This window comes from Hyperolius riggenbachi, chromosome 2 (assembly GCF_040937935.1).
Source record: "Hyperolius riggenbachi isolate aHypRig1 chromosome 2, aHypRig1.pri, whole genome shotgun sequence".
NCBI lineage: Eukaryota > Metazoa > Chordata > Amphibia > Anura > Hyperoliidae > Hyperolius > Hyperolius riggenbachi.
Window position 1 is genome coordinate 338,644,242 of NC_090647.1, and position 24,826 is coordinate 338,669,067.

General features: G+C 43.5%; 1 protein-coding gene across 1 annotated transcript in view; it reads left to right on the forward strand.

The window, feature by feature from the left end:
• Positions 1 to 24,826, forward strand: part of SARS1 (seryl-tRNA synthetase 1) — a 48,535-nt gene that overhangs the window by 14,613 nt on the left and 9,096 nt on the right. Inside the window, exons 5-8 of the mRNA XM_068269430.1 lie at positions 197 to 340; positions 2,369 to 2,524; positions 6,902 to 7,123; positions 21,265 to 21,394. Coding sequence (XP_068125531.1) covers positions 197 to 340; positions 2,369 to 2,524; positions 6,902 to 7,123; positions 21,265 to 21,394 — 652 coding nt within the window. The remainder of the gene's footprint in view (positions 1 to 196; positions 341 to 2,368; positions 2,525 to 6,901; positions 7,124 to 21,264; positions 21,395 to 24,826) is intronic.

The window sequence follows — 24,826 nt, forward strand, 5'->3', positions numbered from 1 at the left end:
GACAAATAATTACCGGGCACCGGAGGACCAGGAGCGGTGCAGGAATGGGTATGTAGAATTAAAAGTATCGTGTATTAAGTACTTTTTCTTACTGAAAAGGGCTAAAGTACTCCTTTAAGTGTACTTAATTTCTGCTGCAACTATGGGTTACAAATACAACTCAATGTTGATTTTCTGTCTTATTTGCTGCTTCTAGGATAATGACAACAAGGTGGAGCGCACATGGGGCGACTGTGAAACTTCCAAGAAATACTCTCATGTGGATCTTGTGGTCATGGTGGACGGCTTTGAAGGCGACAAGGGTGCTGTGGTTGCTGGCAGCAGAGGCTATTTTCTCAAGGTATGATGTGGAGTCTTGTGTACAAGAACACTGTCAGTAGATTGTTTGGAAAAGGTGAAGTAATATGGGGAGAACAGATAATTTATTTTTCATTTTTATTTTTTTATATATGGTGATGATCTAATAGTTTCTTCCCTTCCTTGTGTTGTGCAAGTATAGTTAAATAACTACTCTAGCAGCATATTGTGGCCTTGTGCATTTAGAAATCTTATGAAAGTGACTAAAGTCAAAACTCCACATTGCATGTATCATGCTGTCATAAAAACGTATGCCTTTACCTGCTTTTTGATGTAACTCGCCCTCCGAGCCCCGTATGCGCTGGCTTCTGCTGCGAAGCCCTGCCCACTTGCAAATTGCCATTAAACAGAGTGCCACGGAAGTGCCACAGCACTGGTCTGCAAGGGGGCAAGGCAACGAAAGACCGCACATGCATGGCTTAGAGGGGTGAGTTGCATCAAAGACGCCAGTATTGGAAATTTCTTGCATGCAGGCTTGTACAACATATCACCAAGGCTGATAGTGTTTCGCAGCGCAAGTATACTCTTCTTTACTGTATTTCTCTCCACTTCACCACCTGTGTGCACTCAGTGGAGAGATATACAGTAAAGAAGAGTATACTTGCGCTGTGAAACACTATCAGTACATTGACTATTTACATGTGAGGATTCATCCCTACACAGCTGCGACTTTACTCTCCATACTTGACTGGGGCGCCATGGTACCAATTTTATAAAATATCACCAAGGCTGCCAGGTTACATACAGCTAGGCAGTGGCAGCAACCCATCTTTTCTATAGATCTTACGAAAACCATCATTATGGACATCGTGATCTCTGAGAGGATTCTAGCCATTGTTAACGAGTAATGACACTATGAATATCTTCACTAAAACCCGGCCCGCCTTGCCTTTCTTACTCAGAGAATGTGTGCCTTCATCCCTGTGTTCTTTCCACGTGATATACGCTTTTTCTGATGGCTTGTAATGCATCTATACTACAGTGATCTGTGTTTCCTCACCAAGTGACCATACAATGTACCATACTGATGTCTTCTGATCTAGAATATCATAGCTATTTTTTGTTAATGCTGTACTGATTTGTTATGTTATGCAAGTTTTGATATATGTTCTGTCCCATTTGGGACAACTCATTGCTGTATTTTGACTTTAAAATTGTCTCTTGACAAAACAAATTTGAAACTAAAAACACCAGTTAATTCATACATTTTTATGACCACGTGATGCATGCAATGTTTTATTTTAGAACTTTTAAAAAAATTTTAAGTTGTGGAAAGCAGCCATTCAGTAGTTGTTGGATACACTTGTGTCATACTTTCAAGTGCACTCTGTGTGCTGTGCTGTTATTTGGACACAACTGTAGGGATGGATAAGGTTTAAGTTTATGCAGATTTTATGATCATACTTATGCAGCTTGAAAATGGCCCAATCAAATCCCGCAGCTTCTTAATTCCACTAGTCTGTTTGCAAACTGTATTCGATCTGCATGTACTAAGAATTGTTTGCATCTTCTAGGCTATCCCTACTTGAGTGCCCCGTCCAAATAACCATATACATTGGGGAAGTGGAATTCTTCCATAAGGTCTTTTGAAAGTGTTCATAAAAAAAATTTATGAGCACAAGTCTGTCAGAACAGCAACGCCTTGGGCCTAGTTTACAGTGCTCGGCTGTGTTGCAGAGTAATTTTGCATGTCAGCTCACTGCCCATACAATTCTGTGGGGCCTGTTCACAATACCACAGTGTAACTGATTGCGTTATCCTAACTCGCTACTTACAGGCTTTGTAATAAAGTCTAAGTCCAGTTTCCATTACAGTTCACACTCATTATGTGCATGCATTATACAAGTGACCACTGTGAACCTTGCACCAAACCAAGAGTCTCATTGTTTCCAGTACAGAAAGTTATCCACAAACCTACTTTAAAAAAAAAATCCTATTTAGAAGTGTGTTGGAAACTTGGATCTGGAGTTGGGTTAGACATTAAATCCGTATTGCTTTTTGTATTTTGCAGGGTCCACTTGTGTTTTTGGAACAAGCTATCATTCAGTGTGCACTTCAGACTTTAGCAGGGAAAGGTTATACTCCCATTTACACACCCTTTTTCATGAGGAAAGAAGTCATGCAAGAAGTAGCTCAGTTGAGCCAGTTTGATGAGGAGCTGTATAAGGTATGTTCCTGCCTTTATCCCACCACGACCGCTTACACTGATAATTGTGTTGTATCCTCTTGAGATATTTTATTGTTCATGATTGGCAGAACTTCCTCTCTGCTCTAAAAGATACGCGACAGCATAACTTTTTTTAAAAAAATAAAAACATACAGCTGATATAAATCTGCAGTGTCTCTACTTCCTGCTGACATGGAAGCAGGCATATTGTTAACATCTTGTTTTTACAAATTAGCTGCTCTGCAGTGGCAGAGGAGATTCCTGAGCTGACCAGCTGAGAGATCGGATTACAGTGGTACTAGTCACAAATGAAGGGGAATTAGACAGGCTAAGCTCTCTAAATACATACATGGCGCATGTCTGTTTTCCTTCTGCCCTGTGCAAGAGTTGAGGTCCACTTTAACTGAACAGTCTTTCTTCACTACTCTGTAAAGCACACCTCACTACCTGTGCTCTGGATCCTGTTCACTCTGATCTCCTCCCTCCTTCCTGCTTCAACAATGCTTTTTAACCTTTGCATCTTTACTGCCATTTCCCTTCCTCATTTAAACAAGCAGTCATACACCACTAATTTTAAAACTCTCCTTGGACCCTACAACCCCTAATTACCAGTCCCCGACTGTCTATCTGCTGCATCTACATTTACGTCATCCTGTTTCCTTAAAGCGGTATAAAACCCTGACATAATATTCAATAAAAACATGTTTTATTACTTTTTTATATCCCATACAGTTATCATATTTGCTTTTGTGCATAAGTATTATTATTCATTTAGAAATTACAAGTTCCCAAAGTACATTTTTTTTTCTGTGAGAGCTGCCTTTGCATTTTATACATAACTGGTTTTATTCATCTTGTATTGAAGGCAGTAATGCTTTCTGAGTGTCTGTCTGTGTTCAGGAGAGTCTGCACAGTCAGAGAATGTGTCACATTCCTCACTTGATACAATTAATTAAACACAAGATAACATTATTTCCAGTTTGGATGCGTCCAGCTTTCTCTGCACTGAGCTTGTAACTTCTGTGTTTAACTAATTGAATGTTGTTCTAGTAAAAAAAAAATGGTGGTGGTATATAATATGCTGTAAATATTTTAGAGCAAAGAAGAAATGCTGGGTTTCATTCCGCTTTAAAGGCCAACTGAAATGATCTGTATATTTAGGCTGACATATTTGTTTCCTTTTTTAGCAGTACCACTTGCCTGGCAGCCCTGCTGATCTATTTGCCTGCAGTAGTGTCTGAATAACACCAAAAACAATGTTGTCAGACCTGAAAATGTCAAACCTCTGATCAGCTGCATGCTTGTTCAGGGTCTATAGGAAAAAGTATTAGAGGCAGAGGATCAGCAGGACAGCCAGGCACCTGATATTGTTCAACTGGAAATAAATATGGCAGCACATTCCTGCCTGAGCCCGACAAAACCGTCAGAGGAAAGAAGATTAGATTATATAACAGAGATAATACAGCCACTGTGCAACTAGGAAAGGCTGCAGTAAGACAGACCACGTTAGAACAGGTATAGGAACTTATAGGATAGAAGAAATAAGGCTGAAAACTTTGTTAGTCTCTTTAAAATTATCAAGAGCAAAACGGAGATTGTGATATTTCCACCTTTGCTCTCTGTTCCACCTCCTATAGTCACCATCAATGTATAAAACACCCCAATAACCTCAACTCCTAAAGCTTACTGTTTGAGGGCAATTCTGGACTCTGAGCTCTCATTTAGACTACATATTAAAACATTAACTACCTCCTGTTGCTTCCATCTCAAAAACCTTTCCAAAAACATACTGTAACACCCTACTCTCGTGTACCAAAAAGCAGACTGGCTCCTCTCTAGTCCCCACTAAACTCTGCTTCTCATCTCCTCCACCTCTTCTCCCACTCTTCTGAGTCAGCCCCTCTCTGCCAATATCTCCATTGGTTACCAATTACCCAAAGGATCCACTTTAAACTTCTCATGTTATGCAAAGATCTACACAAGCTGTCACCTCCATACATTTTCTCATTAATCTACAGGTACCTCCCCGCCCGGAATCTCCACTCCTACCAGGAGACCCTTTGGTCCTCTAGCTTGGTCACCTCCTCTCACTCTCGTATTTAGGACTTCTCACGGGCATCCTTCTCCTTTGGAACTCTCTCCCACAGCCTTTCCATTATGCTCCGAGCCTGGAAACCTTCAGATGTACTCTAAAAACACACCTTTTTCAGACAAGCCTATAAATTGCTATAGGTAGCATTGGAGGTTTACTGTCTCATACACTAACCCCTGTGTCTCCTTCCCTATTGTTTTCACCCCACTACCCTCTAGATTGTAAGCACACAAAGGCAGGGACCTCCTCCTGTTTCTTATTTTGATGTAATTTACCATATGAATGTGTACCAATTTTACTGATATCTCAAACCACATTAACTATATGTATTTGTACTTGTATTACTGGCTGTCATGATCGTACTGTGTCTTTAACTTCTCATGTATATCTGTTCCCCAATACAGTATTTGTTTTGTACTATGTACAGCCTTTTGGAGGGTGTTGGCGCTATGTAAATAACAAATCATAATATATGTATTCAAATTTGTGGTTGGTGCATTGCACAAAAGGTGATTCCTTTTTGAGTTTATCAGCATCTCCCCTTGGAGAGTGTAAGGTAAATATGATGCAAAGTGGTGCAGTTTATCAACAGATTTTAAATGTCAATTGTAACATGGATTCTGATTGGTTCTCCCCTTTTTGCTCCTATTTTCATTATACTAGTCTTGATAAATCAGCCCCAGATACCAGTATTGTGACTGACAGTATGGAGCATCCTGAACATCCCACCCAATTACCAGACTTTTGATTGACCACACAGTGCATTATTGTACATGGCATCGATTGAACTTTTGCTTTAAATGTCTACAAACTAGGAATGACTAATGAGATGCAAATCATTCTGTTGATGCAGGGTTATGTATATTTTGTATGCAAATTTATGAAGATTGAAAATGGACCTGTTGAGTTCTGCTAAGGTGGGATTCCATTGGTTCATTTTCAAGCTGCATATATTTACGTGCAAAATTTGTATAATCCCACATCAACTCTGTACTACTTGCATCTCATTGTCCATTCCTACAATGATTAAAGGAATCCTGAGACAAAAAAAAAATACACGCATTTAAACTTACTGGGGCTGCCTTCAGCCCCCGTAGGCCATGGTCTCCCTCGCCACCCTCCTGGGATACTCTGATCCACTGGCTGGCTCGGTCTTTTCCTCCTGTCGCCGCCAGTCCTACTGTGCTGAGAAATCCTGGCCACGCACACACCCTTATTGCACTCTTGTTGCCGCTGGGAGAATTCTGCACCTGCGCAGCACTACTGCGCAGAAGGCTCCTGTCACTGCACGCACAGTACGCGGACTGGGGTGACTGGAGGAGGAGACCGGATTGGTCAGTGAAGGATTGGCACATCCCAGGAGGACGACGAGGGAGCACATGGCCTAAAGGTGGCTGAAGGAAGGCCCGGGTAAAGTTGACCATACACTTATAGATGACCATCAGATCCCGCTCTGTTCAAAATCTGATCAGAAAGGGATCTTTTACTGCCACTGCATGTTAAGTGTCCTCATGGATCCTCAATGATCCTCTGGTTCCCCTGCTGCGGCTCGCTTTCGGCAACTGAGCCTGTCGCTGGCCACTGTGACGTGGCCGCGCGTCCTCGTTCGCGCTCCCATCTCTTGGGAGCGTCCTGCGCAGGATGCTTCTGGTGACAGGAAGCATGAATGAGGATGCAGTGGACATCGACCTGCAAAAGGGAAGGTGAGCTACAGCGGGGGACCGGAGGATCGTTTAGGACCGGCGTGGACACAGGGCGGCAGCAGAGGGCTGGTAGAAGCCCCAGGGAACTCAAACTTTTTTTTTTCTTTTATTTAGATAATTCAGGTTTCAGCAATTTTGAATTTAGTTTTCCATGGAGGCGGCTCAACAGAGAATCTGTGTATAGTGTGTGGGGATGGTCGAATCTGGTGGCCATCAATTAGTTTTTATGGGCAACTTTTGACCGTCAGTTTAGTAGAATATGGAGCCACATCTTAATTCTCTATTTAAATAAAAGAAAAAAGCAGGTTGTCAGGCTGTCATGCTGATCTGTTGCCTACAGTAGCGTTTAAAGCCTCTCTACCATTCTCTACAAAGAATCTAGCATGTGTACAGTGGCCCCAATGCTCCGTGTCGTATCGGCTAGTGATTAGCCTGGCGGAGTGGGGGAGGCTGTCCAAGAGCGTTGCCCTCCCTACTCGCCCCGCTGCGACACGTGATGTCACTTTTGTGCCGCTTCATTATTTTTGAACTTTTCAGTCTTTCAAAGCACTGATGTTGGCTGTTGTGGTTTTGTCTTTATAGGTAATTGGAAAGGGCAGTGAAAAGTCTGATGATAACTCTATTGATGAAAAATATCTGATTGCAACATCAGAACAACCCATTGCTGCTTTACATCGTGATGAATGGTTAAAGCCTGAAGACTTGCCTATACGCTATGCAGGATTATCCACTTGCTTCCGCCAGGAAGTTGGTTCCCATGGAAGGGACACACGAGGGATCTTCAGAGTGCACCAGTTCGAAAAGGTAACTAAACCTTTTAGGACTTAAGGATACAACAAACTACAGTAAGTGGCTTTGTGTAGGACTATAAAGGTGGCCACTAACGATCCATTTTTTAGCGAGAAATCGTTTGAGTGATCAGGTAATTCTGATCGGAAGAAAAACCAATCTTTGCTTCTGTCCATCACAAACAACAAGAAAATCCAAATTTAGTTTTTTAAGAAAACCCAATTTTTGTAATCGATTGTGCCCTTCAATGGAGATTACAACCAATCCGATCAGAATTTCTGATCGCTCTAACGATTTTTCTGTAGAAACTGGACAGTTAGTGGCCACCTTAACACTCGCACAATTTTCATATTTCATTTAGCCATTCCAGGCAAAATTCCTTTTGGAGAAGTCAGTGGCCTGCACAAAATATGGTGATTGCGAGTTGCTTCAATCAACAATTAATGGTGTCGTCACTCAGTAGGTAAAGTGAAAATTTGCCAACTTTTATTAGTACAAAAGGTGATACGCTAAACACATAAAACCATTAAAAATAAGCGGAGCGCTCCGTATATACACAAAAATTGCCCATCCACAACTCACTCTCACCCACACATTGGTACCAGTACCCCACAATCCGGATTAATGCAAGTGGGGGGGGGGGGGGACAATGTTGAGGCAATCTGTCCGCAGGTAGTCTAAGCAAATGTAGCCGTTTGTATGTACTGAGAGGAGACCGTTATGGCGGAGCAGTGCCTTTCAGCGCTGCGAGATTTGGGCGCAGCCGGCGCCACCATACACCATAAAGGGAATCTCATCCACAGCGGCTCTCAGTGAGTACAACAACAAATAACATTTGTAAAGCGCTTTTCTCCCATGGGACTCAAAGCGCATAAGCATGGCTCCGACCATCGTGGTACAGAGGAAGAATTTTATAAGTCTAGAAATGCCAGGCTAAACAGGTGGCTTTTCAGTCTGGATTTGAATAGCTCCAGGGATGGTGCTGTCTTCACTGGGTGTGGCAGGGAGTTCCAGAGGCGTAGCTAGGGTTTTCAGCGCCCAGGGACAAATACTATTAATGCGCCCCCTAAGGTGAAGGCTGCGACGCGCGCAGCGCCAAAAAGGGGCGTGGTCACATAGAAATGTGGGTGTGGTTATGGGTGGAGCCAAATGTACAGGAAGTTAGCAGGTTCACGCTCACCCACCCTCCCTCAGTATGTACCTTCCAGCATGCTCCAAGACAAATTCAGCAATCATGAGCCCCCCCCCCCCATCAAGACAAATTCAGCAATCATGAGGCCCCCAACATGACCAACTCAGCAATCATGGGGCCCCCAACAAGACAAATTTAGCAATCATGAGGCCCCCAACAAGACAAATTCAGCAATCATGAGGCCCCCAACAAGACAAATTCAGCGATCTTGAGGCCCCAAACAAATCATGAGGCCCCCAACAAGACAAATTCAGTAACCATGAGGCCCCCAACAAGACAAATTCAGCAGTCATGGGGTACATAAATAGACAGCATTTCACATAAATAGGCAGAATGCCCCCTTAATATGGTAGACACCTCTCACCTGGCAGCAGGTCCCCAAAATACACTCAATCCGACAGCAGTGGTTCCCCAAAAATAGGTAGCCCCAGGTCTATAGGTGTCCCCAGAATAGGTGGCCAGCAGTATAGATGTCCCCAGAATAGGTGGCCAGTGGTATAGATGTCCCCAGAACAGGTAGCCAGGGGTAGAGATGTCCACAGAACAGGTAGCCAGGGGTATATGTGCCCAGTATATGTAGCCAGGTGTATATGTGCCCAGTATATGTAGCCAGGGGTATATGTGCCCAGTATGTGTAGTCAGGGTTATATGTGCCCAGTATATGTAGCCAGGGGTATAATATGTGCCCAGTATATATAGTCAGGGGTATATGTGCCCAGTATATATAGTCAGGGGTATATGTGCCCAGTATATATAGCCAGGGGTATATGTGCCCAGTATATATAGCCAGGGGTATATATGCCCAGTATATGTAGCCAGGAGTATATGTGCCCAGTATATGTAGCCAGGTGCATATGTGCCAAGTATATGTAGGCGGGGGTATGTGTCCCAGTATATGTAGGCAGAGGTATATGTCCCAGTATATGTAGGCAGGGGTATATGTCCCAGTATATGTAGGCACGTGTATATGTCCCAGTATATGTAGTCAGTGGGTATATGTCCCAGTATATGTAGGCAGGCGTATATGTGCCCAGTATATGTAGTCAGGGGTATATGTGGCCAGTATATGTAGGCAGCTGTATATGTCCCAGTATATGTAAGCAGGGGTATATGTCCCCAGATTAGGTAGCCAGGTGTCCACCCAGCAGGAGGGGAGAAGCGCAGTGGAGGGAGAGCTATGGGGACATTGGTGAAGGGCGGACGTCTCCCCCCCTTCCCTCACCTTAGGGGGCTCTACCTCCCTCGCTGTCCCCTCCACAACTAATGTCCGGGTGGCTGGCAGCGGCGGGCGGAACTTACCTGCGTCTCGTCGCAGCGCGGGATGGATTTGCCGCTACTCTGGTCTGGTCCAGACCAGAGCAGCGGCTGCAGGACCCGAACTTCCGGCGCTGGAGCGAGACGGAGGTAAGTCCCGCCCGCTGCACCAGCCACCCGGACATTAGTTGTGGAGGGGAGAGTGAGGGAGGGAGAGCACTAAGGTGAGGGAAGGGGGGGGAGATGACCCCCCTTCTCCACCGCTGCTCACAGCTCTCCGTCTTCTCTGCGCTGCTCCCCTCCCAAAAAAAAAACCCTGCAGCTCAGCTGGGCGCCCTTGGGGACCTAGCGCCCGGGGGCACGTGTCCTACCCCGACCCCCCCCTAGCTACGCCCCTGGGGAGTTCCAAAGAGTAGGGGCAGCATGACAGAAGGCTCTATCTCCAGATTTTTTGAGATGCACTCTGGGAGTGACCAAGTTTATAGAACTTGCTGATCTGAGGTGGTGAGAGGTGTGGTGCAGCTTCAACAGGTCCTTCATGTATCCAGGGCCCAGATTGTGCAGGGATTTGAATGTCAGCAGTCCAATCTTGAAGAGTATTCTCCATTCAACTGGTAGCCAGTGCAGTGAACGAAGGATCGGTGTAATGTGACAGTGGCGAGGCTGGTTTGTTAGCAATCTGGCAGCAGCATTCTGCACTAATTTCAGGCGACGCAGGTCCTTTTTGGGGAGGCCAGCATAAAGGGCATTGCAGTAGTCCAGCCGTGATGTGATGAAGGCGTGGACTAGGGTTGGAAGATCCTCTGGGGGAATCAGATGTTTAATCTTTGCAATGTTCTTCAGATGAAAGAAGGAAGATTTAACTACAGATGAAATTTGGTTTCTGAAACTCAATTCCCCATTGATTAGTACTCCAAGGCTGCGCACAAGGTTGGAGCTGTTTATGTCTGAATTCCCAATCCTGATTGGTGTTGCTTTAGGATAGAGCTGTTTTGATGGCGAGTGTTGGCTTTGGACAAACAGGACCTCAGTTTTGTCAGCATTCAGTTTCAACCAGTTATCATTCATCCATGCCTGTAGCTCAGCTAAGCAAGAGTTTATTTTTGGGGTAGGGTCTCAGTGTTCTCCCCAGGCTCTTTTAGCCGGGTGCTCCACCCGGCTAGATTTGGTGACCACCTGGCTGTCATCGGCTCACCTCTTCACCTCCTTCTATGCTGTAAGCAGAGTTGCCCTGCATTTTCATCTTGCCCCACCCGGCTACTTTTTCATGCCAACCGGCTACTATTTCATGCCACCCGGCTGGAAAATTTTTTTGAGGAGAACACTGGGTCTGTTCCACCAGGTTTGAAGGACAGGTATAGCTGTGTGTCATTGACGTAGCAGTGGTACGTCAGGCCATGACGTAGGATAAGTGTACCGAGTGGCAACATGTAGTTTGCAAACAGCAGAGGGGATAGGATTGATCCTTGTGGCACTCCGAATTGTAGAGGTGCAGGTTTGGACATTATAGGACCTAGGGATACTCTCTGTGTTCTGTCAGTCAGGAATGATCTGAACCACTGGAGGACTGAGCCACTGATGCCACAGTACTCCTGCAGTCTGTTAAGCAGGATTTCATGGTCAACTGTATCAAAAGCCGCTGAAAGATCCATCAGGATTAGGATGGAGCATTCCCCTCTGTCCCTTGCCATGAGCAGGTCGTTGCAGACTTGGATGAGGGCTGTTTCACAGCTGTGGTGTTTCTTAAAGCCAGATTGTAGAGGGTCCAGGATGTTGTTTACTGACGGCCTGGTTTCAAGTTGCCGATAGACAGCCTTTTCAATCACTTTACCTAAGAAGGGGAGGTTGGAGACAGGTCTGTAGCTGCTCATAGCATCTGGATCCATGGAAGGTTTTTTAAGAAGGGGCTTGATGATTCCTTCTTTTAGAGAGGTAGGAAACCTCCCTGCTTGCAGAGAGCAATTTACTATTTTGTGAAATGCTGGACCAAGCAGGTCAGGGCATTTCAGCATATGTTTAGTTGGTCCAGGGTCCAGGTCGCAGGTTGTCTGGCGGAGGCGACGGAGGATGTCTCAGATCTCTTCCTCACTAATACTTTTGAAGTCAGTCCAGGGTGTTAGGTTGATTTTGCCACTATTTCCAGGAATAGTAACGTCGACTTCGTCAGAAGACTGAGCTGAAGTTGCTTAAAAAACACAATAATTCGGCCTCCAGCAATTGCTGGAAGCCGAATTTTATCATTCCCCCACTATCCTTGGCGGCCTGGAGGGGGAACAGTAATTAACACGGCCCGAACTTGTGCAGAAGCAGGATCAGCCATATACTGGCTGTGTCCTACACCCAAGTCTACCGGCGCCGATTTCAAATGTATGCCGTTATGGCAGCAATAAACCAATAAAAGCAATAAGCTGCGTACCTCCCATTCCTTGTCTCCTGTTGAGTTGACAAGTTTTTGAGACATCCACATGCGGGCATACTGGAGAAAAGGAATGGGAGATACGCAGCTTCATAAACTGCAAATCTGAATGGACAGTATATCCGCTTACCTGTCCCTGTCGGAAGATCTATGTGGGCATGACTATGAGACTTCTGAAAAAGCGTATTGGGGAGCACCTAAGTGACATTAGGACAGGGAGACAGAAAAATGGAGAATATTGCAGTTTGGTTACGAAACACTTTTGGGAAGCCCATGGGGGAGACCCGATGGGACTAAAGTTCAGAGGTATATATAAATTACCGGGAAAAGGAAGGGGGGGGGGGAGATAAAGAGAAGGTACTCCTCCAAAAAGAAAGCCGGTGGATCGAAGTTCTGAACTCATTGGAACCGCTAGGCTTGAACAGTGAATTGGATTACAGCCCATTTCTATGTTAAGATACAGTCAGCTTTACAAACAGGGGATTACAAATTGTCCCAGTCTTTGATTGATGTACCTTTATTATAAATTGGAAGCCTCTATTAAATGACTTATTGCAGCCTGGAGATGTTACACTTCGTTACCAAGGACGCTATGAAAAGGAAGTAGGAGAAGGACAAAGTGATGTTGATACACCCACTTCCGTTTAACCAGCCTGGAACGCACATAAATAGCAAGGTGATCCAGCCCCTGCCACGCACACCCCATAAAAGCTCGCATAGGGCGGGCGCAACGCGTAGGTAGGCGGGGCTACATCGCGTGCAAACTGTGGATCGCTCCAAGTCTTTGCCAGCCAGTGATTAAACGTTGGTGGACCCAGCGTGCACGACTTACTGGATCAGCGAGTCTCCCCACTTGGAGGGTAGAGACTCAGGATCGTTTGCGTGGAGCTGTGAATATCGCTGAAGTCTGGGTGGTAAGATCACTAGTGTCAGTGAGTCCTGCAGAGATACAGGTGAAGTTGAATACGTGTGGTTTATTGCTGCCACAACGGTCTCCTCTCAGTACATAAAAAAGGCTACATTTGCTTAGACTACCTGCGGACAGATTGCCTCAACATTGTTCCTCTCCCCCCTCACTTGCATTCATCCGGATTGTGTGGTACCGGTACCAATGTGTGGGAGAGTGAGAGTTGTGGATGGGCAATTTGTGTGTATGTAAGGAGCGCTCCGCTTATTTTAAATGGTTTTATGTGTTTAGCTTATCACCTTTTGTACTAATAAAAGCTGGCAAATTTTAACTTTACCTACAGAGTGATGACACCATTAATTGTTGATTGTGTTTCCTTTGGGTGATGTCACTGCTGAATCGCAGTAGTTAGGATTCCACTACGAGGTTGAGTAAGTGCATACAACATATGCAATTAACCTTTTCTCCTGAGTTTTCTCCTAGGAGATAATGTTTCATCCTCTCTTTAAAATCATTTTATCAGCCCTCTGCAATTGAAAAAGCACAAAAAAGGTGAAAAAGTACTATTGAAATTATTTAGACTATTTTCTTGCTTGCTGGTAGTAACCACCTCACCCCAAAGGCGTTTTTACCCTAACGGACAGGAGTGATTTTCACCTTTCAGTGCTCATCCCTTCCATTTGCCAATAGCTTAATCACTACTAATCACAATGAAATGATCTTTATCTTGTTTTTTGTCCACCAGTTGGGTTTTTTGGGGTTGATATTTGTTTTCAGTAATTACTTTATTTTCTATGCATTTTTAAGGGGAAAAACAAGAAATGAAAAAATACACTTTCTCCAATTTCATCCCCTATAGTTTCAATATAAACACTGCTACTGTGCATAAAACCCACACATTTTATCTGCCTATTTGTTCTGGTTATCACAAGATTTGAATTATGTCCCTAGTACAAAGTATGGTGACAATATAGTATTTGGAAATAAAGGTGTATTTTTTTTTTCTTTGGTTTTTTTTTTTCCCTACAATTTTCACGTGCATGGGAACGCACGCGCACAGCGGCAGCAGCACTGTCTGGCTTATAAAAATGTCCTGGAGCCATTAAGAGGCTCTAGCAGGACGATTTTTATAAGACAGCTTGTCATTAAGTGGTTAAAAGGCATTTAATTTAAGTTGTGAAAATGTCCCCTAGGAGAAAAGTCAGGAAATAAGGTAATTGCATATGAGCCTACTTCTCTGGCAAGCACTGCAGCTACAAATGTGGTCCAATCTGCTGAGGGTGTAATAAAGCACATATCACTTTATATACTGTACCTTCCCAATGTGCTTAAATTCAAATGTACCTTTGCCCTGCTTACAATAAAAAGCCATTTCTCTTAGTTCCTATCTCACCTATTTATAAAGACGGTGGGGATAGTGTGGCAAAGATAAATGCTTGGTTTCACAATAACTAACTAGTAGGGAATTCATACAGGATCTGATAACTCTTTTGAGCTGTAGTTGCAGTGCTAGCCACAAAGAGTTAATCTTTGAGCAACAGCACAGAATGGGTGGGCAGGCCAGCTTTGAAGCTCCCTTCCAGTTCCTCCCTGACTACCTCAGCCGGATGATGGGACAGAGGGGGAAGTTTGAACAACTCAGACTACTGTACAGGTCCACCAAGAAGCATCTGACATCTGGGTTGATGCACAAAGCTGCAGTAATATTGCTGTGTGCAGACAGCGCATTGCAATATTACAATTACTACCGGCAGCAGTGTACCATGAGTAACGTTATAAGCGCAACGCACAGTACTCGACCCACGAGCATTGCTGAGGTGTTAGTAGCTGCAGGTCGCATTAATAGTGTAAGCGGTACACTGCTGCCTGTAGTAATGGGAATATTGCTGTGCACAGTCTGCACACATCAATATTACCACAGCTTCGTGCATCAACCCCATTGGCACAAGAAGTCTTTGTGCATTGCAAACATGTTTCATACAATGTTCGTTTTTATTAAAAAACAGAAAAGCCTTTGCTGGCTATACCCTAAAGTAAGCCATACATCTAGCGATAATGGGCAGATTCAACCAAGAGACAAAGCTCTCTGTTATCGAATCTAATTTGGGGGAGATCTGTCACCTGCCCATACACCGCAGGCCGATTCCTGCTCAATTTCAGCATGAAATCTCTTGGGAATCGTCCGAGTCCGCCGCCTCGGCGCTGCCCTCCTAGTGTATAAATGTGCCCCCAGTGTGTGCATTTATAATTACCTGTCCTGTGTCTCCCATCACACGCTTCGCAATCCCATGGTCCTCCATTAGCGGTATACACGCCACCAGTGTATAGCACATGGTGCGTGTGATGTCACGCGCATTCACCACTTGTCCTGAAATCGCTTGCTGTTACCACTGCGCGATCGGGCATGCTTTTGGTGGCACAAATTTTCATTTGATACAATAATACCGGTAATTATCGAATTGGATTGTCGATCTGCTGCCAAGTCGAGAGATGCATGGCCACCTTTATAGATCTTCCACCTTATGTTCCAAAACAATCGATTCCTTTCTGAAAAGAATAGATTCAGAATGAATCGATTCTTCCAATACACTGCACATCAATTTCTAATAGATTCCAGCAGGGAATCCATTGGAAATGCATTGAATTGCAGAGTTGCACCGTTTGATGCATTGCAAAGCTGTAGGCCATCAATCTGCCAAATGATCTTGCCCCGCCCCCGATTGTTTTAAAGTTTCTATCCGTGTAGATCGCTGCTTTCGACTTTTCTTTCCCAGAACGTCATTTCGGACAGCACCCCTGGATGAGACTAGTCTCCCTCCCCACTGTGGACAGGAAACTGTTAAAAGAAGAATTTGCATAAGCAATAGGCAGCCACATATAAGATACTACACCTGCCACAGTACCTCAGTTTAGTTTCCTGTCCCGGACGGGATGCATGGGAGAGGTCTCCAGGAGTGCCATCCATGTCAGGCGGCAGGGGCAGCGTTTTCCAGGGCTCCAAGCAGCGCTGTTCAGTGAACAGTCGGAGCCCTGCAGCGTGGAGGAGGCTTCTCTATTGGAGGCAGCAACTTTATGCGCGCAGGTGCGTGCATTGGAGAGAGTTCACTTCCGGTTGAACCGAAGGTAGTCACGTGCTGGCGTCCCGCGTGATCGGAAGTCTGAGCCGGGCGGCAGGGACCGCGGCGGTGATTAGGAATCAGCATACAGCTGATTCCTTAAGGTAAGAAGCTGATTAAGCATATGCTTAGCCGGCAGGGGCCGCATGCATAATTAGATCAGCTGCATCAAATCAGCAGCACAGGTATAAGTTTGTAGAGTCCATGATGCACTCTGGTTTGTGGCTGGGATCATGGAGGACGCCTCTGGGTCAGCTCCTGCACAATCTGCTGAATCTGCCCAGAATCCCTCTCTGGCAAGTAGATGTGGTTATGTTTCTTCTGCTTGGCTGGATGTATGTTATGTATAGAGGGATTTGTCTAATGGCTGGCTATCGTTTATTATGTTTTATACCCTAAAAGACATAAGACTGAGAAGGTTGAAAAGTCTGAAAAATCTTCTACTCAGTCCAGTCAGCATGGATTGGCAACTCTGAATGGAAATTGTGCCAGTATTGTACAGAGAAGGTCCACAGCAATAGGAAATTAAAGATTCTGCTATCGCTTCTACCGCCTCAGCTGCTTCAGATAGGCCTGGGACTAGTACTGCTATGGCTTATCTGCCTGTTATAGCTAATCCATCATCTCCTATGTTGTCTGCACCTCCAACTATGCCTCCTGCTTTCAAGAGACATAGGCCTCTATTCATAGAGCATTCCCGCATGCGGTAATGCTCAAAACAGCTGACTTTACCCACCATTTAGCAAAGTGGGCATTCATAAAACCTGTGTCCACATGAAAATCTATAATTCCTGAGCAGGTGCGGGAAATTACCGCCTTGTGCGGAGATTATCACAACACATGTCACTGAAGGTTAATTCATAAAAATTAGAGCAGAGAAACCCTGGCTGTTTAGAGAAGGCGATAAGCCAGCAATAACAGGCAAGCTAATGGAGAGACAGACCTCCCAGGCAGCTGCAGTGAGAGCAGAACAAACTGCATCCCAGAATACCCAGGCTGTATTTTTAACCCCTTGGGTACCTGTTTTCAGATAAATTTCACATCAGAAAGCCTGTATGTGTAACATTCTTGAAGTTCTTCTAAGCTGCAGCAATTAAATAGATTGTTTAGAAGAACTAGACCGATTCAGGGCAAGGAGAGGCAATTTAAACAAAAATGCACATGTAAAGGAATGCTGGGGCTGCCTCCTTTATAGTAACTCTCTCTGCACAGAGAAAATGTATCAAACTAGGAGGAAGATTATAAGGGCCTTTTTTTCACTACCCTGCGAGTTACGATTTGATTCTGATCGCGAGGTTCGTTAAACTAATGGAAACTGCAGCAGCAATTTCCATTAGTGCAATCTGATTGCGATGCGATTTGGACAAAGCACAATAGTCATCCTCCTGCGTTGTATGCGATTGAGCTGTACTATAAGTATAGTAGCACAATCGCATAGTGGAAATTGAAGTGCGATTGGGGTCGCAAATGTGGTTGCGATCGCATTTCATAGTGGAAATGAGCCCTAACCGAAATGTTTTTTCCTGAATTAATGAAAGACTTACTAATGGCTATGCATGAGACAATGGGTATTAAGTCTGAGCAGAAATCTTTGACACCTTTGGATCAAATGTATGAGAGTTTGGCGGATCCTCATTCTCGGCTTATTCCAGTCCATACTACTCTTAAGATTAGGATTAAGGAGTGGGATAATCTAGGAAAAGGGATTTTTGGCCCAGATCATTATCTAAATGTTATATTTCTCCTGAAGATCAGGGTTTTGGGGAACCCCGCCTAAATTAGATCCATATTTTTCAAGGGTATCAAACAAAACTGACCTACTTTTTTGAGGATTTCTGGGAAATTTTGAATGATTTCCCTAAAGTTTGGAATGCTTCCAATTATCTAGTGTACGCTTCAGATGATACGGTTAAACTTACGGCCAGAACTACGGCATTAGTTAATTCAGCCAGAAGAGGTGTATGGGTAAAAACTTGGAATAAAGACAATTCTTCAAAATCAAGTTATGTGGTGTACCTTGTGAAGGGGGTCTGCTGTTTGAGTCAGTTAGACGACCCTCTAGACAGAACGGCAGACACACACATTAAAAAAAAAAAAAAAGTATTCCTGTTAAAGGAATACTATCGATTCACATACACATACATTTTAGTAGCAACCTCTTTGTTTACTGTTATCAGAATACTTTCAAACTTTACTGACAAAACTGACTCTGAGCCATGAGGAGAGGGGAAATTCCCCTCACACTTGATCAGTTAACTCTGTGTAACTCTGTGTGTGACAAAGAGAACAGCTGCAGCTTCTGTGTCCTGTGTTTCGGACTGAAATGTCTGTAGAGAGCAGAGGAAATGTAACTAATTGTCACAGCTTTTCATACTGTTTTTTGCTTTCAGAGTTTGTTTGATATTTGCTTTCTGTAGTCCGATATGCAACTCTGGCTGTGCATTGAAGCAGACACCCCTTCTGCAATTGATTTGTCCCAATATAGCTAATCCTACCCTCAATAAATTACAGCTTTTGCCTCTGATATTTAACATGAAAGGTAGGAAAATGTTTACACAGCAACTTAGACATTAGTTGTACATTGTCATTTTAGAACACTTGGGTATTGATAGTATTCCTTTAAGAAAGGACCTTTTCAAAGTAAACGGTCCTTTCGTCCCTCTTCTAAGAATGAGTCAGATCCCTAGTCCTCTAAGGGCAGGAGATGGGCTCCCTACAAGTCACAGAAGCCTAAGTCCTACTTCACTTTTACCAAGAAGTCAGATAAGCAATGACGCTAGTATTCCAGTGAGATGGAGAATTGCAAATTTCAAAACATGGCAACTACAGTGCACAAAATATTGGTTATTTAGGCTTCTTTCACAGTGGGACGTTACAGGCACACGTTAGAGCAGCTTGTAACGCAGCCCAGCTCACAGTAATGAAAAATCAATGGGCTGTTCACAGTGTCCAGGTTGTGTTAGTGTAACGCTGGACGTTTAAAGAAAGTGCATCATTCTGTGCGTTATACACGGTTTTAGCCGCATTAGACTGTTTGCATATGCTCAATAATGTGTGTTTTTGTTTTTTCTTGCAGGAGAGGAGGCAGTGTTCTCCCCAGGCTCTTTTAGCCGGGTGCTCCACCCGGCTAGATTTGGTGACCACCCGGCTGTCATCGGCTCAGCTCCTCACCTCCTCCTATGCTGTAAGCAGAGTTGCCCTGCATTTTCATCTCGTCCCACCCGGCTGCTTTTTCATGCCACCCGGCTACTATTTCATGCCACAGGGCTGGAAAAAAATTCTGGGGAGAACACTGGGAGGGGAGAGTCCGCTGTTGTGGCCAGCCACATGACTAATTAATATGCACTGCAGTGTTAACTTCCACATGACTAATTAATATGCACTGCAGTGTTAACTTCCTGGAGCGGCCGCTTATTGGCTGGCAGTACCACGTGATGCGGAGTTTATCCGATCGAGTGCTCTCCACAGTCTTTTGCCGCATGCGCCGTTTTCGTCCGATAGTATGCGTCAAAAAGAACGCATCACAGACGCATCAAGCGACGCATAACGTGGCTCTAAATAGCGTCCAACTTCAAAGCTCACATGCGTTGCGTTGGGGGCACGTTATGTGGCCTTAGCGTCGCATCTAACGCAACGTCTTAGTGGGAAAGAACCCTTAAGGTGTTTTTTTTGGAGGGATACAGAATAGAGTTCAGCCAGCCTCCTTTTCAGAACTTTTGCATTACTCCCCGCTTGCAGGACCAAATAAAGTTTTCAGCCCTACAATCGGAAGTCCTTTCCCTGTTTAGAAAAAAAGGGTAATTCGAGAAGTACCGAAATGTCAGAGGACAGGGATTCTATTGCCCTGTGTTTTTCTAGTAAAGGAGCTACAGGGAAATTATCGGTTCATACTAAATTTAAAGAGTCTAAACCAGAAGGTAAAATACAGAAAATTCAGGATGGATTTGATCTATTATTCATCTCTTACAGAAGGACGATGTCCTAGCCTTTCTAGACTGAAAAGATGCGTATCTTCAATTACCGATACATCTGTCTTCTCAATAATACTTAAGGTTTGCCATCCAGATGGAGGAAGAGGTAAGATTGTATCAGTTTAATGCTTTGCCCTTCGGATTATCCTCAGCTCCAGGGTTGTTTATGAAGGTAATGTCTGCGGTTCTGGCTACACTTAGACAGAGAAAAGTTAACATTTTGGGTTACCTTGATGATTTACTGTTTTGGTGGACATCTCCCGATTCGGTAAGAGATCAGATTGTTACGGCAATAGTCTTACTACAAGATCTAGGTTGGATCATTAATTGGGAGAAATTTTCCTTAATTAAATCCTACACAGATTATAATTTTTTTTGGGCTATTTCATCAGCATATCAGACACAGGGGAAGCAATTACATTCTATCATGGCTCATTCCACAAGAGGAATTTCGACTTCTTGGGCAGAGAGAGCAGGGGCCTCTATAGATCAGATCTGCAGAGCTGCGACCTGGTCAAGTCACAATATGTTTGTAAAGCACTATTGCCTTAATGTATCTGCCTCTGCATGTTTATCCTTCAGAAGAAAAGTTTTTTTGCAAGCTGTGGTCCCACCCTAAGGTTTTAACTCTTGTATATCGTCTCATCCAGGGGTGCTGTCCGAAATGATGTTCTGGGAAAGACCACTTTACTTACGGTAAAGTCTTTTCCAGTAGTCATGAGGACAGCACCCCTGCAACCCGCCCTTATTTGGGTAGGAAAGAGAAATAAATTTGTGTAAGCATCATTAAATGTCTGTGTCATCTTTTTATTAACTGAGGTACTGTGGCAGGTGTAGTATCTTATGTGGCTGCCTATTGCTTATGCAAATTCTTCTTTTAACCGTTTCCTGTCCACAGTGGGGAGGGAGACAAGTCTCATCCAGGGGTGCTGTCCTCATGACTACTGGAAAAGACTTTACCGTAAGTAAAGTAGTCTTTCTTTTTATTTATTTATTTTTATCAATTAAAAATGTGTCGATCTGACATTTTGGGGAATTGATTCCCAGCAGGTAGATTACTGCAAGGAGTTGAATGAGAAAATGAATGTGTATGACCACTTTAGGCTTTTTCCTTAGCGTTACTGTAGCTAATGCTGCAATATCTAGTAAAGCTTTTGCTTTCCTAGATCCAACAATAGTCCACAGACTGAGGATTATGTAAAATTTCACTTGCTGTGTGTTTTTTTTTTTTCTTCTTTTTTTTTCTTCTTCAGTATTTGTATTACATTGTACTATGTGATTTTCATGTTTTTTCTTTTAGATTGAACAGTTTGTTTACGCCTCTCCTCATGATAACAAGTCTTGGGAAATGTTTGAAGAGATGATACAAACTGCAGAAGAATTTTACCAAACGTTGGGCATTCCTTACCGCATAGTAAACATTGTGTCAGGTATATCTGCTACTTTGAGTATTTTTTTTTTTTTTAACCACTTTTTTTTTTTATTAGACTTTATTGTATCTCCATCACCTTTTTTCATGGAAAGGAGCCCTATGTCTGTCTTTTTTTGAATGTCTCATTTTGGTTTATTGCATCCCTACCCTATGCTGATCACTTTTCCTGCTGGGTTCTTCATGGTGAACTGCATAGTCAATATGTATGCATGTTTTGTAAATAAGGTATAGTGATGGACCCAATCATTTCTGCACTCTCAAAATAGTTTTTATGGATGACCAGAGCTAAATTTACTTCTCAGGAACCCTAACCTCCAAACTCTATCACCTTAGAGTGTTATTCCAGGCAATATGACAGTCATTCTGTGTAGTAGTCCCCAGACTGTTATAAGAGGTGCATTTATGGAATACTATAACTCAGCTCCTGTCCAGAAAAAGACTCCTAAAAAATTGCTGCCTTTCCCGTTAGAACTCAGCTAACTTAATACAGCAAGGGGACCCATGTAAACCAGCACCAAGATCAATTCGCGAACGACATTACATGATCGGGAATGGCAGCTAATATCAGTTGCAATGCTGATTGTATAGTGAATGGCTGGCTTAAACCACAAAGAGTAATCTGAAATTGGCCGTAGGTCTTTCACTAACTCGCTTATGAAATTTTCATGCTAAGGGTTAACTGTAATAGTGCGTTAAACCATGATAATCCGTGCATTCCACACTCCAAGCCATTTATTTATTTTTTGGTTGTTATGGGAATCCATCCTGCCACTTACCTTTATGGCAATCCTGTTCACACTTATTGGCATTATCGTGCCACAAAATGCATGTGTGTTCTTTGGGCAAGACTCCCTAACACTGCTACTGCCTACTCGGTGCGCTCTTGTGGCTGCCTCGCAAGCGCTTTGAGTCCGACAAAAAAAGGAATTGTCATAAGAATGAATGATAATGGATGGCAGCTGAATTTTTTTTTTCAGATTGTCTCTTCACTGCAGCAACTCTGATAATCTACAAATGCAGCAGTATACTGTATTGACCACTCTGTATGATATTTGTATTTTTTAGGTTGTGCTCATTTATAATATTCAGTCCATTGTGCGCTGAAGTCAGAGAACAGGATGGGTGTCATAGATGGGAAATGGCTGTTGGGGAACAGTGATAGTGACATGTGGTTGGGATAGGCAGTAATGTTGGGTGGTACTCCATAGGAATAAGTGGCCCATCAGTAGTGTTGCCTGGTGGGAAACATTAACTGTTGTTTTGTTTTTTAATAAAGATGAGCATTGTTCCTCTTTTGTACCACAGCTTTGATCTCATCAGTATTTATTTCAAGGATTTCATTTAACCACTTAAAGCGGAATATAACCCTGCATTTCAACTTTGCTCTAAAACATTATTTACAGCATATTATATGCAAAAATCAATTTATTTTTTTTTACTAGACCAGCATTGGAAAGGTTAAACACAGAGGTTTAAGGTTCCGGGAGAGCTATGCAGAAGTTCAGATTGTTACATTCTATTTAGTTATATGTATCTATTGAGAAATGTTACACACTCTTTGGCTGTCCTCCAGCTCCTGAGAGAGTGAGTCACATTCAACACTTAGATACATTTATGTAAACAAAATGTATCTTTGTCAGCTTCGGATGCACCTGCAGAAATCTCCAGGAACTTTAAATCTGTGTGTAACCCTTCCAATGCTGGTCTAGTAAAAAAAAATGCTGGTTGCATATAATATACTGTAAATAATGTTTTAGAGCAAAGTTGAAATGCAGGGTTATATTCCGCTTTAATGACAACCAGACTTATAAAAACGTCCTGCTAGAGCCTCTTAACGGCTCCAAGGCGTTTTTATAATTCGAACAGTGCTGCTGCCGCTGTGCACGTGTGTACCCGTGAAATTAGTGAGAAAAAAAACACCACAGAAAAAATACACCTTTATTTCCAAATGATATATTGTCACCATATAGTGGCCATACACTGGTCGATTTGCCATCAGATCGACCAACAGATAGATCCCTCTAGCCTGCCGGAGCCCAGCGGAGAAGGAACAGCGGTTACAGCGGGGATACGTGCCGGCCGGATCAGGTAATGTATTGCCGCTAGCGTCGGTTGTCGGACATTCGAACGCCGCTATCGACGCACTCCCGACCCGCCGGTAATCGAGCGAAATCTTCCGCACGGATGGATCGACAAACAATCGCGCAACAATTTCACAGCAGATTCGATCACAGTGATCGAATCTACTGTATATCGTCGGGAAAATCGTTAGGCGTATGGGCCCCTATACTTTGTACTAGGGACATAATTAAAATCTTGTGATAACCAAGACAAATAGGCAGATAAAATGTGTGGGTTTTATGTACAGTAGTAGTGTTTATATTAAAACTATAGGGGATGAAATTGGAGAAATAGTGTGTTTTTTTTTTCCTTGTTTTTCCCTTTAAAATGCATAGAAAATAAAGTAATTACTGAAAACAAAAATATCAACCCCAAAAAGCCTAATTGGTGGTGAAAAAAAAACAAGATGTAGACCATTTTAATTGTGATTAAAGGGAAGGTCCAAGCAAAATAAAAAAATGAGTTTCACTTACCTGGGGCTTTTACCAGCCCCATGCAGCCATCCTGTGCCCTCGTAGTCACTCACTGCTGCTCCAGTCCCCCGCTGGCAGCTTTCCGACCTCGGAGGTCGGCGGGACGCATTGCGTACATTTTTACGCATTCCCACTAGTGCAGGAACATTAACACATACATTTTTATGCATTACTGGTTCAATGCGTAAAAATGTACGCATTGAACCAGTAACGCGAAAAAATGTATGTGTTAATGTTCCTGCACTAGCGGGAATGCGTAACAACGTACGCAATGCGGCCCGCCGACCTCCGAGGTCGGCAAGCTGCCAGCGGGGGACTGGAGCAGAAGTGAGTGACTACGAGGGCACAGGATGGCTGCATGGGGCTGGTAGAAGCCCCAGGTAAGTGAAACTCATTTTTTTATTTTGCTTGAACCTTCCCTTTAAGCTATTGGCAAATGAAAGGGATGAGCACTGAAAAGTGAAAATTGCTCTTTTCCGTTAGGGTCAAAACCCCTATGGGGTGAAGTGGTTAAAGCCTACCTAAAGACAAAAATAAGCATACTGTACATGCATCCATTATGCGTCCAATACTAGTCTATAAGAGCAGGTAAAGAAACAGCTGCTTCACTTTTTCAACTGTATTTTGCTTGGAATGGTTTTAATAGATTTATTTATTGTATTTATAAAGCGCCAACATATTACGCAGAGCTGGACATTAGTTTAGGTTACAGACAATATTTAGGGTTGACATACAGCAATACGACAATACAGGAAAACAAGAAAAAAAAACCTGATCTTTGCTACATTAACCTGCACATCCTTATTGAAGTGCTCTCCCTGCCCTTTTTTATTTTT